Raw genomic sequence first — 16637 nt, forward strand, 5'->3', positions numbered from 1 at the left:
CTACGGTGGATTAATATAATCAATTAATACAAAATCCTAACCTAACCTAACCGTACTAAAATCCAATGAATAAAAAAAACCAAATTTAGTCCTTATTAAATTAATCTATCTTCTTTCCAGAGGTCTAATCTACACACAAACATTCATACCAAGCTGAACCCGTGCACTCCGTTATCAGTAAAAAATTGTAACTTAAAAAAATTATGATTGTTCGACTGTTTTTGGATGTAACTTGCTGCAATGTTCAATAATTTGATTTGGTCAAGGTGGATATATATATCCACCTTGGATTTGGTGCTAGCTTGTACCCGAAATTCGCATTTTAAAGAGGTGCTCAAACAGTGATATTTAGGTTCACGATGGAAATTGGAAATTTTATTTTTATTTATTTTTTAAATAGTTGCCATTGGTTACAGTCTACAGTAGAAATTAGTATTTATTTATTATTGGTTTCTATTGGTTATTTGGGCAAATCAGGTACAAGTTAGCACCAAATCAAATTATAGAACATTGCAGCAAGTTACACCTAAAAAAAGTTGAACAATCATAATTTTTTGAGTTGCATTTTTTTACGGACAACGGAGTGCACGCTTGCTATGAATGTTTGTGTGAAGATTAAACCTCTGGGAAGAAGACTGACTTATTTAGGAATGGTTAAATTTGGTTTTTTTTTTATACAATAGGTAAAACACATAATATCAATTGTTGAAAACAGCTTAAATTTCGTATTACTGAATATGCTAAACAAAATGTACCAGGTACTTATTTTCAGTGTTCAATGAAAGTAAGTGTAACAAGTTAGGTAGCTATAGGTTAGGTATAGCCGTATAGGCACCTACTGTAACGACGTTACTTTACTTATAAGTTATAACGTGTTACATAATTTCGATTAAATTTTTTCCAATTAATCTTATACCTATATAAAAATGGAGACAAAAACGTATAACAATTCATCAATCGAGAACGGCTGGTCCGATTTCGCTCAAATTGTTTTAAGATGTTCGTATAACTGCCAGAAGGTTTTTACGAAATAAAATTTTAGGAAAATCCACCGGAAAGGTAGGAAATCTCAAATCTGTATGTCAAAAATACACCAGTGGCGCAACAGTGCATTATATTATATTGGTTGCAATTGGTTAATCGGGCACGTTTGTTGATTTCATATAATATAAAAATGAATCGCAGAATGTGTTGCTAAGCGCAATAATTCTACTGTACGTGTGTTGTGACTGAATTCCTCTTAAATGGTTCGACCGATTAGAATGAATTTTTTCGTATGCGTTTGCGTTTATTCATCTGATTTTAGTACGGTTAGGTTAGGTTAGGATTTTGTATTAATTGATTATATAAATCCACCATAGGTAGAATACGACAAACTTGGTATAACTTTGATACTTTAGAGTTAAATCATACACCAACGTACATACAGCACGTACTACCGCAGGTAGATTGCCCACCTGATAATGTACTGCTGCGAATCAGATTTTATATTCCGGGCAACGGAAAAGTTAAGATTAATTTTGAATTTATACACCGAATATTTAATGACGAATTGAACAAAGTTTTAGTCACATATAGTTGGTACACTTAATGGGCAACGAAGTGCACGGGTTCAGCTGGTGTACTATATTATATTACGCTATTCGTGAGCATTAGGTATAGTATATTTAATTTTTAAATAAGTTAAGTTACTTTTTAATTTAAAAAAAAAGAAAAGTGCCTAACTTTTAACTTTGAATTTAACTTATATTTTCGAATATTTATATTCTAATTTAATTTAACGAGTTAAAAAAAAATTAAATAATTCTAAATGCGAATTTCGAAAAATCCTTTCTTAGTGCGCCTCTACATAGTAATAAGTACATTTACTGAAAATTTCATATCCATAGCTTCAGCAATTCCGGCTAGGTGATGATGAATCACCCAGGACAAGTCATTATATATATACAGATTTATGTACCTATAAAATCATAAAAACAAAAAATTTAAAAAGTGTTTCCTTGATGAATCATTATTAAACCAACTCGGATAAGCTAAATTTATCAACTGACAATTAAACTAGTTAAGTTCATAAGTTGATTAGAAAATTAACTAACGAATTAAAAATAATAACTTTTTAACTATAGTTAATGCCCACCTTTGCATTGTTAAAGTAACAACTGGGTCTAGGAAATTATTTAAGTTAAAATTGGTTAAATATACATGATCTTGGTCCAAAATTTTACAATTCTATATACAAATCTAGATTTAAAAAAAAATAATAATCCATAATTGCTTACAATACTTTCAAATTATTGAAAAATTTTTTTTTTTGAAAAATGTGTGTTAAGGCGTATACATACTGTATTAGATGTATACGAGAATGAACTAAATAAATAACTTACAATTAATTTAAACGACAATCAATTTATTGTACTTTTTATGTGAGGTAGATTTGAAATTTTATTTTTTTCGTTAAAATGTATAGTTTAGATATAATAAAATTATAAACTCATAATACAGTACTTCTCAGACTATGGGCAGTGGACCTGTAGGAGGCGCGAGTATATTACTGCATGGGAATATTACATATGGGAAGTCATGAAATATTTGGATATATTATTTATTTTAATTTAACTATTTTCTTATAAGGACTTAATCGTTTATGAAAAAAACCATAATTAAACGATCGAATTTTAATAATAATAAAATAATTATTACATTAAAGAAGTTTATCTCACATTTTACTTTATCGACAATGATGGTAATTTTATTTTAGTATGCAATTTAAACTTTAATGATATAAGCCCATAGGTAATAGGTACTATAGTTACGAGTATAATTAACGGATCACAGTCGTGTTTCTTTGCTCGATATCGAGCGTTTTGTGCTAACATCATATTTTATACTTATACGACGTTATTAAATATTTAAAATGGAAAATAGCTGAAATGAAATATACAACAGATACTTCTACTTTAACAAGTAACAAAATAAAAGATGAATTTTCACCTGCAAACCATAAAAAGTAAGTACAATTCAGAATATATTATGTACAATTTGGGGTCATTTCGTCGTGTGTAAATATCGAAGAACGACCAATGTGTGTGTGTGTGTATGCTTAAATACACTTTTGAAAGATTGCGCATGAGAGTATGAGACCAGAAAATGTGTAGTTGTCACTTGATTAGACGCTTAGTTGCTTGCTTACAACTGAAAACACGAGCCTTTAGGTATACATGCATACATTTCTATGATTGAAAATTATATTGATATAAATTGTCATTACTCAATAGAATCCATTTCATGCAATCCCTATAGTTTATTAATTAACTTACATTATAATCGTAGCTGCGAGTCTGTGACCTCCCCTTGTAAGTTTTAAAAACTTAGACTTAAATTTTATGATGGCAATTTTGCAATATATTGAGTTTTTTCTATAAAAATCATATTTTATGTTAATACTATAGGTCAGTTGTCAGTACCTACTTATGATTTGATACTTATCTGAAGTTTTTGGTGTTATATGCTATTTTATTTTTATAAGAAACTATTCATAAGCTATTCATCATATATTATGTAATAACTAATATGTATACCATACTGTATAGGTATTTAAAATTTAAATAAGTATATGTATATATTAATGTATATTATATTTACTTGTCCATGTCACAATATGTGGTGATTAATACGTTTATTAATGACGGTTTCATTGTTTTAATAATCATTTTATTAGTCATCAACGTCATTATTTAGATATCATCGTTCAAAAATATAAATAAACTATAGGGAAATAATCATGGCGATGGGTCAATTCCGTTAACGGGAAAGCGAATAACAATATAATGTATTCAATTATTTACGACTGCTCATGTTTTATCGTTTTCTGAAAATATTATAGATTGAACCTAAAAATTCTCTACCAACAAATATCGGTACAGGTTCTGGTTTGGTTTCTAAAAAAATCGTAAAAGGGTTTTAGTTCCAATATTTTCAAAAGTTTCCGGTTAAAATACCGATGTTATTAATTCCGGAGTTATCTGGTTGTTGCTCCACATCTTCATTTGTTTAGTACACTATATAGAAGACTATTCACTTTTATTACCATAGTGTATACTGTACAATTATTTCGAATGTTTGCACGTTTACCTAATTGCATTTAATTATATTCAATTAATAATATAATATTGTCAAATAAAAATAAAAATAATTTTTGTAGTATACCTACGTCCTCCTACCTACCTATAGTATGTAAATTTTTATATTAAAAGAAAACTTAGGATTTTTCAAGTACGTGAGCGCGGGGCCCAAACAAGGAGTAAAAGGTGCGGGGCCCAGGGAGTGAGCCTTAGGATGGCCCTCCATACAACATACATTTATATTTTTAGATAATAAATGTAGGTAATCAGACTTAAAATTGAACAAACAAACATAATTTAACATTAGGTTTTTTTTGGTTTTCAATGTATATAATGGCACAGTGTTAATGATAATTAATTAACATAATAAAGTATTCCATTGTATACAAAAGATTCGTACAATTACTGATAATAACTGATAATAAACGTTATACAAACATAGTACATTTTACATTATGAATTGAAAAGACTGGGAACTATAAGTCTAGACTCTGGCTGGTATAATACCGGGGATAGTAATCGAGATAGCCGAAAAATACCAACAACATATAGTGTTAAATGAGTATTTATAACACAGTTATTCAAGTTTCTAAAAGGTATCATATATGCTAATATACTACTTTTTTAGTTATAAAAATAAATAACTTAACTTGAGATATCGATAAAACCTAAGCATGATAGTATTCTAAATATTGTGCATAAAATGAAAAATCTAACAAAGTTAATTAATTGATTAAAACTACTCTGCTAACACTGAGTGGCACCGATCACCTAATTTATCTATGAGAGATGTCATAGTAATTTTGTAGATAAAAGGGGAGTACTGAGGTACGGCTGTGGATCCAGCATTTTACCAATAAAGATGAATAAATACGATGTACGAATAATTAATAAATAGCCACTGCTATTTAACATTATAGGCTATATTTTATAGATTTTTTAGATTCAGTATGAACGGTATTTTTAAATAATTTACAACAAAATAGCTAAAATTGTTATTCTTTGTTTATTATTAATATCAATACTTTTTTTAATTTAAATATATTCAATGTGCTTACAAAATAAAAATAATAAGGATAACATAGGGCAGTATAAACAAATATGAATCATATGTGAAGAGGAGACTATTCACTAACAAAACCTCAGAATTAATATCTATATGATTTTTTTTTGCAATTTAAATAATAAACTTAATGTGTACCTGTTGTGTTCGTAATTAATACAATTTAGAATTTAAATAAAATGTACACAGACAAAAAAAATGTTTAAAATAATACCACACTCCATTGTAAAACCAATAAATTCATCGCTCCGCTCAGAATAAAAAATGTATTTAAATATTTGTTCAGCTAAAAACTAAAAATAAATGAATATATATTGCATTATGTGAGTGCAGCTTTGATTTTCAGCTGATTGTTAAATTTTGATTTGATGGATGAGGGTGGGGAGGGGGTTATACGATGTCATAGATATGTTTAACACTTCGGCACCACTGCTAATACTAATTAGTCTAAACAATTCTGCTCAAAGTAAAAAACCTGCTCCAAGTATAGCACTTCTACGGTAAATACCAATTAAATATATTATAATGAGTCTCATGAGTACCAAAGCGACCATTGTTTATTTTAAAGGTAGGTACATTATACTTTTTGATGGAAACTTATGTATCTTAAATATTTTTTAACTGCTATTAAAGCAACTTATCATGAACCTTGCATTATATTTTTAAGCCTTTTTATTTTTTACTGAGTGAAAAAAAATTTTCGCCAACAATAAATTTAAAAAAAAATTATAAAATTTGAATAATTTCTCAAAGATATAATTATATAAATAGCTCAAAAGTGGTCAAAATATTTCGAAAATGTTTTAATATAATATGGAAAATGTTGATATAAATATCTGTTGAAAATTCTAAGTGTCTGCGATTATTAGATTTTGAGTTACCAACACCAAATAATTAAAATAAATTTTAACAAAAATTGGTTTTGCGTAAAAATTCCCATTTTTTCTTCATTTTTATTTTTTTTTGTTTTTTCCAACGCTTCACGCAATCTACTATTTTTTAATTTTGACTTCCCGAATGCACAGACTAGATTCAAACTAAGAAGCGATGCCGATGTCGAAAATCAGAGCATTTAAATTTTTAACTACCCTAAATGTTGATGACAAATAAAAAATAAAAACAAAAAAAACACACACATCATTGTATAAACATTTATAATAATAATTCAACATAAAATATAAAACACAAATTGTTTTCTCGGTTGATGACTTTATTGTGGAAGCCGTAAAAATAAATAAAAAAAACCAAAATATACTTTTTTTTTCAAAAATATAAATTATTTAATATGAAATGTGAATTGCAACTATTTACTACCTCTTGGGTTCATCTATTTTTTCTCCATTCTCAATCTGTTTAAATTCATATGTTGTTTTTCTAATTTATCTGATGTTTTGTTCTTTTATGAAGCAGCAGAGGTACAGATTGTAAAACTATCTTAATACGTGAAAAATGATAAAAAATGTTTTAATAAATAATTCGCTAGTATAGTATTTAATTAAAAATAATATAGTGTGGTATTTTAGTATTTATAATATAAATCGGAAGTATTATATAAATTTTATATAATACTTCCGAGTGATTATTTAGTTAGTTCTTACGATATATTAAAAACTAACTACTACAAGTATTTTAAACCTGCAAAACAATAACTAATAAGACACTAAGATGGTTTAAAAATATTTATAGTTTGTAGATAATTTATATTTCTGAAGTATTGTTGTTATACGGTTTCATCATCGAGCGATCGACCCACTTATAAATTGTAATTACTTTATTAAAGGTATAAAATAAATTATTATTATTAACAGGTTGTAATATCATTGTACTTATGGGTGCGTATGACAATAAATTACTAATTTTTTTTTCTTAAACATGTGTTACTTAAATAAATATAAATTGTTCACTAGCGTGTGTCATCTGTGTGCACAAAAAACAAAACGTAGGTATTAGCGTCGACGCTTAAAGGGTCCGGTCTGCCGGCGTGGACCTTACGCGGTGTTTAAAATCAAAATTTATATAATTATTATTTTCGATTTCCCTACATATTATATTATTCGTATACAATAAAATATTAATTATTGTATGTGGATCGCACGAAAACGGCGTGTGGCCTACAGTGACGAGCGGGCAATTGAGTTTTATTGTAAATCGAACGCCGTCGTGCAGCACGCGTGTATGACGTCATATATAAATACAATATGCGATAAATATAGAGAAATAAAATAATATCGTTGAAACGGCGGCGCGCGGTGGAATCGCGAGTTTCGCGGCAACTATCATTTTCTACTCGTTTTTGTCCAGTCAGAGTGGCGCGCACTGCGCATGGGTCGGCCGCCGGTTGGAAACCGCCGCGTAGGGTGACGGTGACGGATTTGAGCGTGATGGTAGAGTTCCGCGGGGGCAGTGTTCTGCGGAGTGGATGATGGCGGTGGTGGTGTGGAGGCCCTTATAGATTTTGCCCTGGACGAGTGGCGCCCGCGCGTTATCCACTGTCGTCCCTGCGCGCGCGAAACTTTCTTCCCACCGCTGACGCTGTCGCTCGCGTGCGTGCGCGCGCGGGTCGGCGTCGTCGTCCACCGCCGCCGCACAGCACAGCACAGCACACGCACACGCACAGCGCAGCGCGGCGCACGGCCACGGCGAGACGTTCACGGGGACGACCGCGCGTCGGTTGCAGCACTAGCGACGGCGGACAGCATCACCACCACCACCGCGGCCACAGACAGCCACGCCAACCGGCGGTGGCATTTGCACGACTCTTCGTGGCCATGAATTTCCGGGTGGACGCTAATCTCGGACACGGTTTGACTATTTCGCCGTACGATACTAATAACAATACGTTTATGCGATACCGTCCGTCGACGACTTTTATGCGGACTGATCGGACGAGATGAGAAAAATTATTAAAAAACGGATAATCTGGAGAATTTTTCGAGGTATTTATTTTCACGTGTAGAGACGATGGTTTCTACGTGTTTAGTACACAGGGTGATCCACCAAGCATGCTTACCACCCTCCCCACCATTTTCTTCTTCAAATAAATAAAGTTATTCAAAATCTGACTTTTGAATATACAATGTTATATTCAAAGAGTAAATACCACATCTTTTCAAATTATTGAGATTGTTTGTTCTACTTAAGGAATGTCCTATGGAGATACAAAGTTCTGTTTTTCAAATAATAACCCACCTTTTATACGGTAAATTATTCAGCGGATAATATTTCTAAAAATTGTTATTCATACGAAAAGTTTTTGAGTTATTTAATTTTGTGTACCTACTAAGGATAATATAGGTTCGTGATATTGGGTTTGGGAGATATTGGGGCTATGTGGAGATATACAAAATCATAGTATGCTATATATGCTTAGTATAAACATTTTAATAACTGAAAGTTATCAAACTCGTTCAGATTTTGAATTAGGTAGGTAGATATTTTTAAAAAAATCATTCACCAAATGATTTACAGTAAAAAAGTGGGTTCCCATTTGAAAGACATAAGTTTTTATCACCAAAATTCATTAAATAGTACCAAAAATCTCGAGAAATTGAAAAGTATATTCTTTAATTTAAAAACTCCAAAAATAAAAGTCTGAAAAAATTCATTATTAAATGAAAAAATGGGGATAAGAATTGAGAATTCTTGTTTATTGATAATAATTATGCCTTCGAAACGATGTCATGCGAATTATGTTCGCCTACCCGCAATAAACCAGTAACACGGTTATACATTTGAGGACCCCAATAATAAATTATAAAACGTCGTACTCTTGCCGATATATTATTATTAATTTAGGCCCGAATTTTTATTCAAATTCGTAATTGATTGAATGAAATTATTTTATTAGTTCTGACTAAAAATGATCACATACATTATTTTGAAGTAAATTAATATTCTTGAATATTTTATTAAATATTTATTGGAAATAATAATAATTATGTGAAAAATCTTACAGAGAAAGTTGTAATAAATTAGGTAAGATAGGTATACAAAACAATTTTCGATATGACCATACATCGATATCGACTAGATAACCTAACTGGTATAAGTAAATACCAATCTAGTACTCAAGTGAGTATTTGTTATCGTTCATTGGTTTGTTTTTCTGTTCAATAAATATCTACTTATCTTTTTTTGTGTAATTATTAATTTTAATTTTAAAAATGAACGTTGAATAAAAATTTTTTCGTTAAATATTTTATGTTTTTTACTACATATTCTGGCAAAAAAAACAACATAAATATTTACATATTATGACTTTTTTTATTACATTAAAGTCCGCGCCCTAATAATTATTATCATGATAATATTATTATAAGTATTTCACGCGAACTTCTATATTATTATACATAGTTGCAGTGCCAATATAGTTACACGACACTACAACATAATATTATAATAAATTATATTGCATAGGTCCCTCAAACGCGACGACCCTTATTTTTTTTTTTTATAAATTATTAGTACCTACTTCATAATTTCTCACCACTAGGTACCACATAAATACAATACCTACTCTTATAAATTATAATATGTTTGTATATCAGAAATAGCACTGTTATTTGTTATTATTACAGGCCACCCGATTAGGGAATCGATAGCAAAAACACTTCAAACATACACTATACTTTTAAGAGCAACTGGTCGGCATGCCATTCATATCATTATTATTATTTATTTTTTTATGCTCACTCGAGTTTACGAGCTTGTTGTTTATTTGTTGTTCACTTCTACAGATTTGTATTTATGTTTAAATGACCACGGACCGAGTTTTTAATATAATAATACACATGTTTGTCATTAATAATATTATATTGAACGAATTTCACTCATTATTATAGTTAGTTTTACTGATTTAATTTTGAAAACGACCATTTTATACTATTTTTCAATTTGAATAAATAATTAATATTTTATAGTTAATTGACCGTACATATTGTATATTATAATAATGTAATTTATATAATTACATTTAATACTACACCGAAAAGATATTTTGTTTACACCACTGTACTACACGCGTTCACCGAGTAATAATAATTATACGTACCTATCTAGTATAATAGGTACCCAGTGTTGTAAAGTATTTGAGTAAAAGTATAGAATTACTTTTTTCCGTATTGAATACTTTTTTTTATTCCTTTAATTTTTAATTTGTTTTTAATATTACAACAATAATTATATTATTATATAATTATAAATACATTATATTAATCATTATTAATTTATGAACAATTCAATATCGGTTTTGGTTTTCGTCTATTTATAGCCTAATTAAATGTTTTTTTCTCCAGAATACAGTTTACCATCGACGACAATCGAAACGGTACCAATTTTAAATATATTATAGCCGTTAAGCAAAAGCTATATTCATTATTCACATTTTAATTGTCTGTAAAATATACTGTGTGATTGCCGATTAATAACTTTGCTATACGACAATATTAGAAAATATAAAATTTTTAATTAATATACCTGAATACCTAGAATTAAATTAAATTTTTTTTTGTATTTGAAGATTATTTCAAATACTTTTATAAAGTATTTGAGTAATACTCAAAGACTTTACAATAGATAGTATTTGGGTGGTATTTTAAATACTTTATTTTATAAGTATTTGAGTAATTACTCAAATACTTTTTAAAATTATATTTTACAACACTGTTATGTTAAATAGGTTGTATAATAGGTATTATTAATACCTATTACCTACGTATTATATTACAATTTACAATTTATGAATAACAACGATAGATTATATTATTTCATGAATTTCTCAAACGTGTTCTGTAAATATTTTCAATATTTTTATTTAAACAATTTCTTATGTGCACTTAACCTTATTAAAATAATATCGAGAACTGCCATTAAATATAATGTAGAATATTCAATAATAATAAAATATAATTATTGATTTTAATGTTTACTTAAACTTTCATTTTAATATAAAAATCAAAAACCAAAAAATCAAAATAAATTATAATTCATTGACAGCTTTTACGCGTAAAGTGTTATTACAGCTTTGACTTTATAAACAATGGATGAAATAAGTGTGACGTGGAGGTCAAAGACCAAAAAACCTTTTGCTATTTGGTTATGATATACATTATATAATATATATTATCTTTACTGTGTGTCTGCTGTCATTATTTAAACACAATTTAAAATAGAATTAAAATAGGTACCTATAATACCATAATAAATAATAATATATAATTAACCTGTTAGAATTTTAAATACACGCAATGTTTGATAGATAGATTGCATATGCTCTTTTTAGTTTTATTATTCCGATGATAAATAATTGTATTGTCAAAATAATGGTATGATCCATAGAATTCATGACAAAAAAAAAAATAAAAAACGCGGAATACTCGTACTCTTCAAAATTTAATTTTCAAGGGTCCTAAAATATTTTTAATGTTTACATAGTTTTTTATAAATTCGTCAACTATTCAAATATAAGTAATATGTTAAAAACAAAAAAAAATAATAGAATAAAACAGAATGAACATAAAATGCAAATGCATAAAAAGTATAGCAGATAGGTAAAATAATTATAATTTAACATATAATTTATGAACAATAATAAATATTTCATACATTTTGCTATATTATTTAAAAGTTTCCCTATTTTATTTTAGTGGCTCTCACATTCGTTGTGTTGTTTGTCTTGCAAAGTATTTATTTTTTTTAGAACTTTTTGATGTTAATGTATCCGGACGTGTACCTATACCTGTATTTGATTCAGAACTAATTCTTTCAATCCGCGTTGTCTCTTCATCTTGTTGGATACACATAATTACCAACCAAAATGATGGATTATTTGTTCCTACAATTTTATTGAAATAGCTATTCCACCCTTCACAAAAATGGTTTGTTCTGTTGCCGTTATTTAAAGTAATTTCGTGTATATTGAGCATTCCATAAGCGTGAAGAAAATATCGAGGTCCCACACTTCCCAGTTCCCACTATAACATAAGTTTCACCAAAATATTTTAGTAATGGTAACAATATTGTACTGGTGTCGTTGTTTATAGATAAAACATTCCAACCATTACTTCACTAAGTGGTACAAATGCTTAAGCGTTAATCATCGTCACTTATTCTAAAATCTATGTTACCTATTTCTGAATAATAGGAACATATACTTAAGTATTGGGCAATCTTTTTGACTTATTTGATAAAAACGAATACATATAAGTAGGTACTTTATTTGTATATTCTTCTCATATTCAGTAAAGTTGTTGACAAATATCTGATCAACACTTGAATGTACCATCCATAAACCAAGATTCAGATTTTTATAGAATATTTATGGTAAAGTCATATGAAATATCAAAATTCTTGAATCAGGTTTTTTTACTGTCAAATATTATGAAGGGATATTGAAATCGGGATGTATTGGTTCTCTATGTAGATATCTATGTCAGTAATTTTGAATATTTCGTTTTAGTTTTAATGAAGAAAAATATCCAACTGCTACAGCTGTGTCAGCTGAATACGTACAATCATAAACGTACAACGATCTTTCGATTATTTTTAAATAATAACATTATTATTGTCTAACTTGGAATATTGGGCTCAATTGACGACCATATTTAACTTGAGGTTTCCTAAAGATTTTTTCTCTATACTTTTTTTGGCAACAATTATCTCCTCAATTGTGTTTTAACTGTGTGGTTATGTGGAGTTTCATTTGAATAATTTATGTACTGGAATTTAAGTTAATTCCGTAAATACATAAATGAAAATATATTATAACAAAACAATATTATAACTTACCGATTTGATAAAATTAGTTGTTACTTTTCCCGGGCATTTTAAACTTGTGTTTTGTGTGCATTACCACCTTATAGAAGAATATAGGACGTTTCCCCCCGCGCTGTTTCCCCCTGATACAATGGAAGTCCTCCTCCCCGAACGGGACAATTTCCTCCCCGGAAAAAAAATAAATATTAAACAATAATAATATACAATGCAAATAAATAAATGTATAATGTATGATAAGATGCATTTTCAATTCTTCTTAAACTTCTTTTTACACTGTTTTCGGCTGGCATTAACAACTTTGCTTTGTTAGATAAATGTATTGTAGCTTTGGAAAATATATTAGAAGGCGGCTCAGAATGATTTTTTTGCATTATTTTTCATTGATGATAACGTTTTTATTACCTCAATTTCAACTGGGCAGGCTCTATGGTTATTATGGTCAGTTGTAGAAACAATAACTTTAATAATGTCATCAGTTGACGGTTGTAATACTTTCTTGACAACTATTTTCATTATTTTTAAATTTTTTTATTCAATTCCAACGTATCCCCAATTTAACACGTTTTTGTTTAACATATACAACATTTTGAAATATGATTTTTTTACCACCTCTTTTTGTTTCAATTATTTCTATTATATCCATTATAAAATGCACAAGAACGAACTGTTTACGCACAATGTTACGAACTATACTAACTACTAAGAGACATAAAAGCAAAAAATGTTGTTAATAGTTTAGATAATTTGAGGTAGGCTTATCAATCATTGCCCATTAGATTGGGTAGTAAATAAATAACGTGAATGATGATAATCGATAGATGCCGATATGATATATGATATTATATTATGATGATCGTATATTTCGGGTAAATCCAAAGAACCTATTTTCAGACCTATTATTATGTGTAAAAAAAATATATATTAAATCAGGGGGGACGTCCAGTACCGTTAAGATTCCCGGGGGGGGGGGGGGGCGTCCGGGTACCCTTATAGAATTACCTATCATTCTTTATCAACATCTATAATGTTTCTATAAGAATATTTCTTACACACTGCCTCTTTGACTTACAAAATTGTCCATTATACGATACATATTAGGTATAATTGTCGTAAATTGTCGTAAAAGCGAAAAACAGTGCGTAATAAATCTACTATTGTGACTTATGAAGGTACTAGTGAGAACCTGCACAGGTGAGTTCATAAAATGTATTGATTAATAGATTTATTGATTATTGATTTATTTATTGTATCTTTTTATTGCACCGAAATTATTTCATGTTATTAGGAGGTATTTAATCGTAAAGCGTAGCGATTATTTTCACTCGCGATTTCTTATAGGTTGTCGGTAAAAAAAAATTTCAATAATCGTTTATATTTTATCCTTTTTTTTCATAAAAATTTTGGAAACCTTGTTAGTTGAAGACCGTACCAGTAAGTATTATGTTTACCAAATAATAAATTATTTAAATTATTCTCATTTCTCTGTACACAATATGATTCTTATATAGACTGTTATAAATAAATTCTGGAAGGCATCAATAAAGACAGAATTACAGAATTAATGCATTAATTTAAATTTTGATTTTGACCTGAGGTGAAATGTACCTACACTCTACAGGTTACAACCAAACATGACTTGGTGCTATTTGCATATTTATAAATTATAATTGTAATACCGAATTAGATATTACAAATGGTATTTAAACTTAAAAATATATTTTTAATACAATTTTGAGTATATCTTGCACATATTATATTATATTATATTATATTATTCTTTTTGTATTTATGTACAGGTACCTACCTATACACACACACTACTAAGTGCCCGCGTTCGTAAATGAACATTTTTACCCCATCGTATAAAGTGTCCGCGTTTCGCACTTTTAATGTTCAACCGTACAAAATATAACGTATAACTATAATTAAAATATCAATACCCCTCCTCCCAGAGTTAATTTTTAATTAGGTTAAATATTACCCAAAATAGATTAGATTATTTTAAATAAAAATTGGTCAGTTAGGTATTTCTTAGTTATTTATATTTAATTTAACTTTAAATTATGCTTACATACATTATACATAATATATCACATATACTAAATAACTATTTATACATAAATTAAGTATAAAAATTATTTTTAAATTTACAGTAAACCAATTTAACCATTTTTAATTCTATATTAAATGTTTTTATTAATGAATCATTTAATTACTATCGATATTATTAGCGATCATAACTTATCAGTTTATCACTCTTTTGATTACAGTTATAATGTTAGATGAATCATGTTATACTGAGAAAATTTGTATTTATATTTATTGATACAATACCTTTTAATGTATTCAATATTTACTACATCCTATAACTACAATATTGTTGCAACAAGTGCTGAGTTATATAAAACTGTTATTTTCTTACAACTTGTTGTTCAGACTTTTTCATAACTTCTATATTATAGTGTGGTTTTTATATTTAAATGTATTCATATTGTATAATATTTTTTTCTTTAAATTTCGAGTCTTGATATCTTTTTAAATATCTTTTGGATATTTTGTGAGAATAATTATTAACTACCGACTACCGTAAATAAATATATCGATTTAATTCTATATATTTACATTTTTAGATAAATTAATATCACTCATAATCCATAACCTTCAAACGTTTGATAAAAAATATCATTCCCTATTTTTTATAATAATATATGCGTTGTTCGTTGCAATATGAATTCAACAGCGACAATAATCGTTCCCAATTTCTCGGTCATTGATACAGTTTTAAGCAACTTTGTTGTTTTTTATGAGTTTATTTATAATTTATATTTATAAAAAGATAAATGTTATTCCCTTATGTCATTTCGAGCTGGAATATACATTATAAATTATAATTATAGATACATTATCTTTGTATGGATTGATGAGTTATGTATAGTTATGTAAAACAAGTTATTATAGTCTTCGAGTGAGTGATATTTTCCGAGCACTATTCGTAAGCGGAATTGGCGTAATGCCATTGTATATTAAAAAAAAAACCATCAACAAAGCGTAATGCCGTAATAAATGACTAATACCTACCATACTGAAAAAATTTCGAAAATAAATTTTTTTTGCTGAAATTTAGTAACTATTTAACAAGTAGGTACCTTCTCATTAGGCATTACTCATTACAGTGTATTGTCTATTTCCCACATAAACAAGTGGGATTAACCACTTCAAAATTCCATACTCCATTGAATACTTTCATAAACAATTTAAGTGACACAAATACTGAATTTAATGATATATTTTACACAATTGAACACTGAACAATACCTTTAAAAATTTAAAGTTTAAACTGCAATGTGAACGATATAAAATATTTGTTAAGAATATACCGTTTTAAATATGCGGATTACTTTTCGTTTTAAAAATTAATAGCTTAACACATTTTATACATCAAATGACTGCAATCGTGTAATCTGTTTAAAAGATAAAAAATATTTGTAAATACTTACGTAGACACGTCGTAGGTATAAAATAATATATTATAACCAGGGCTCGTTACTTCATGCACTAAAAAATGCATAAATAAGCATGCATTCATGCACTAAAAATTGTCAAAATATGCACTAAAAAGTTCGAAAATATGCATTTATATGCTCTAACATTTTTAAATTATGCACTCAAAATATACATTA

At 28.3% G+C, this 16637-nt stretch overlaps 1 protein-coding gene across 3 annotated transcripts in view; it reads left to right on the forward strand.

Annotated features, from left to right (window-relative positions):
- The first annotated feature begins 2737 nt into the window (after nucleotides 1-2737).
- The window catches only part of LOC100161726 (glycoprotein 3-alpha-L-fucosyltransferase A), a 20359-nt gene continuing 6459 nt past the window's right edge, over nucleotides 2738-16637 (forward strand). The window contains exon 1 of one of the 3 annotated variants that reach the window (XM_008181721.3): nucleotides 2738-3007. In XM_008181721.3, the coding sequence (XP_008179943.1) occupies nucleotides 2980-3007 (28 nt within the window). In that variant the 5' untranslated portion in view covers nucleotides 2738-2979. Of the gene's footprint in view, nucleotides 3008-7041; nucleotides 7124-7210; nucleotides 8121-16637 lie in introns of those variants that run through there. The other 2 variants (XM_016801934.2, XM_001947116.5) reach the window with 2 other exon arrangements.

This window comes from Acyrthosiphon pisum, chromosome A2 (assembly GCF_005508785.2).
Source record: "Acyrthosiphon pisum isolate AL4f chromosome A2, pea_aphid_22Mar2018_4r6ur, whole genome shotgun sequence".
Taxonomy (NCBI): Eukaryota; Metazoa; Arthropoda; class Insecta; order Hemiptera; family Aphididae; genus Acyrthosiphon; species Acyrthosiphon pisum.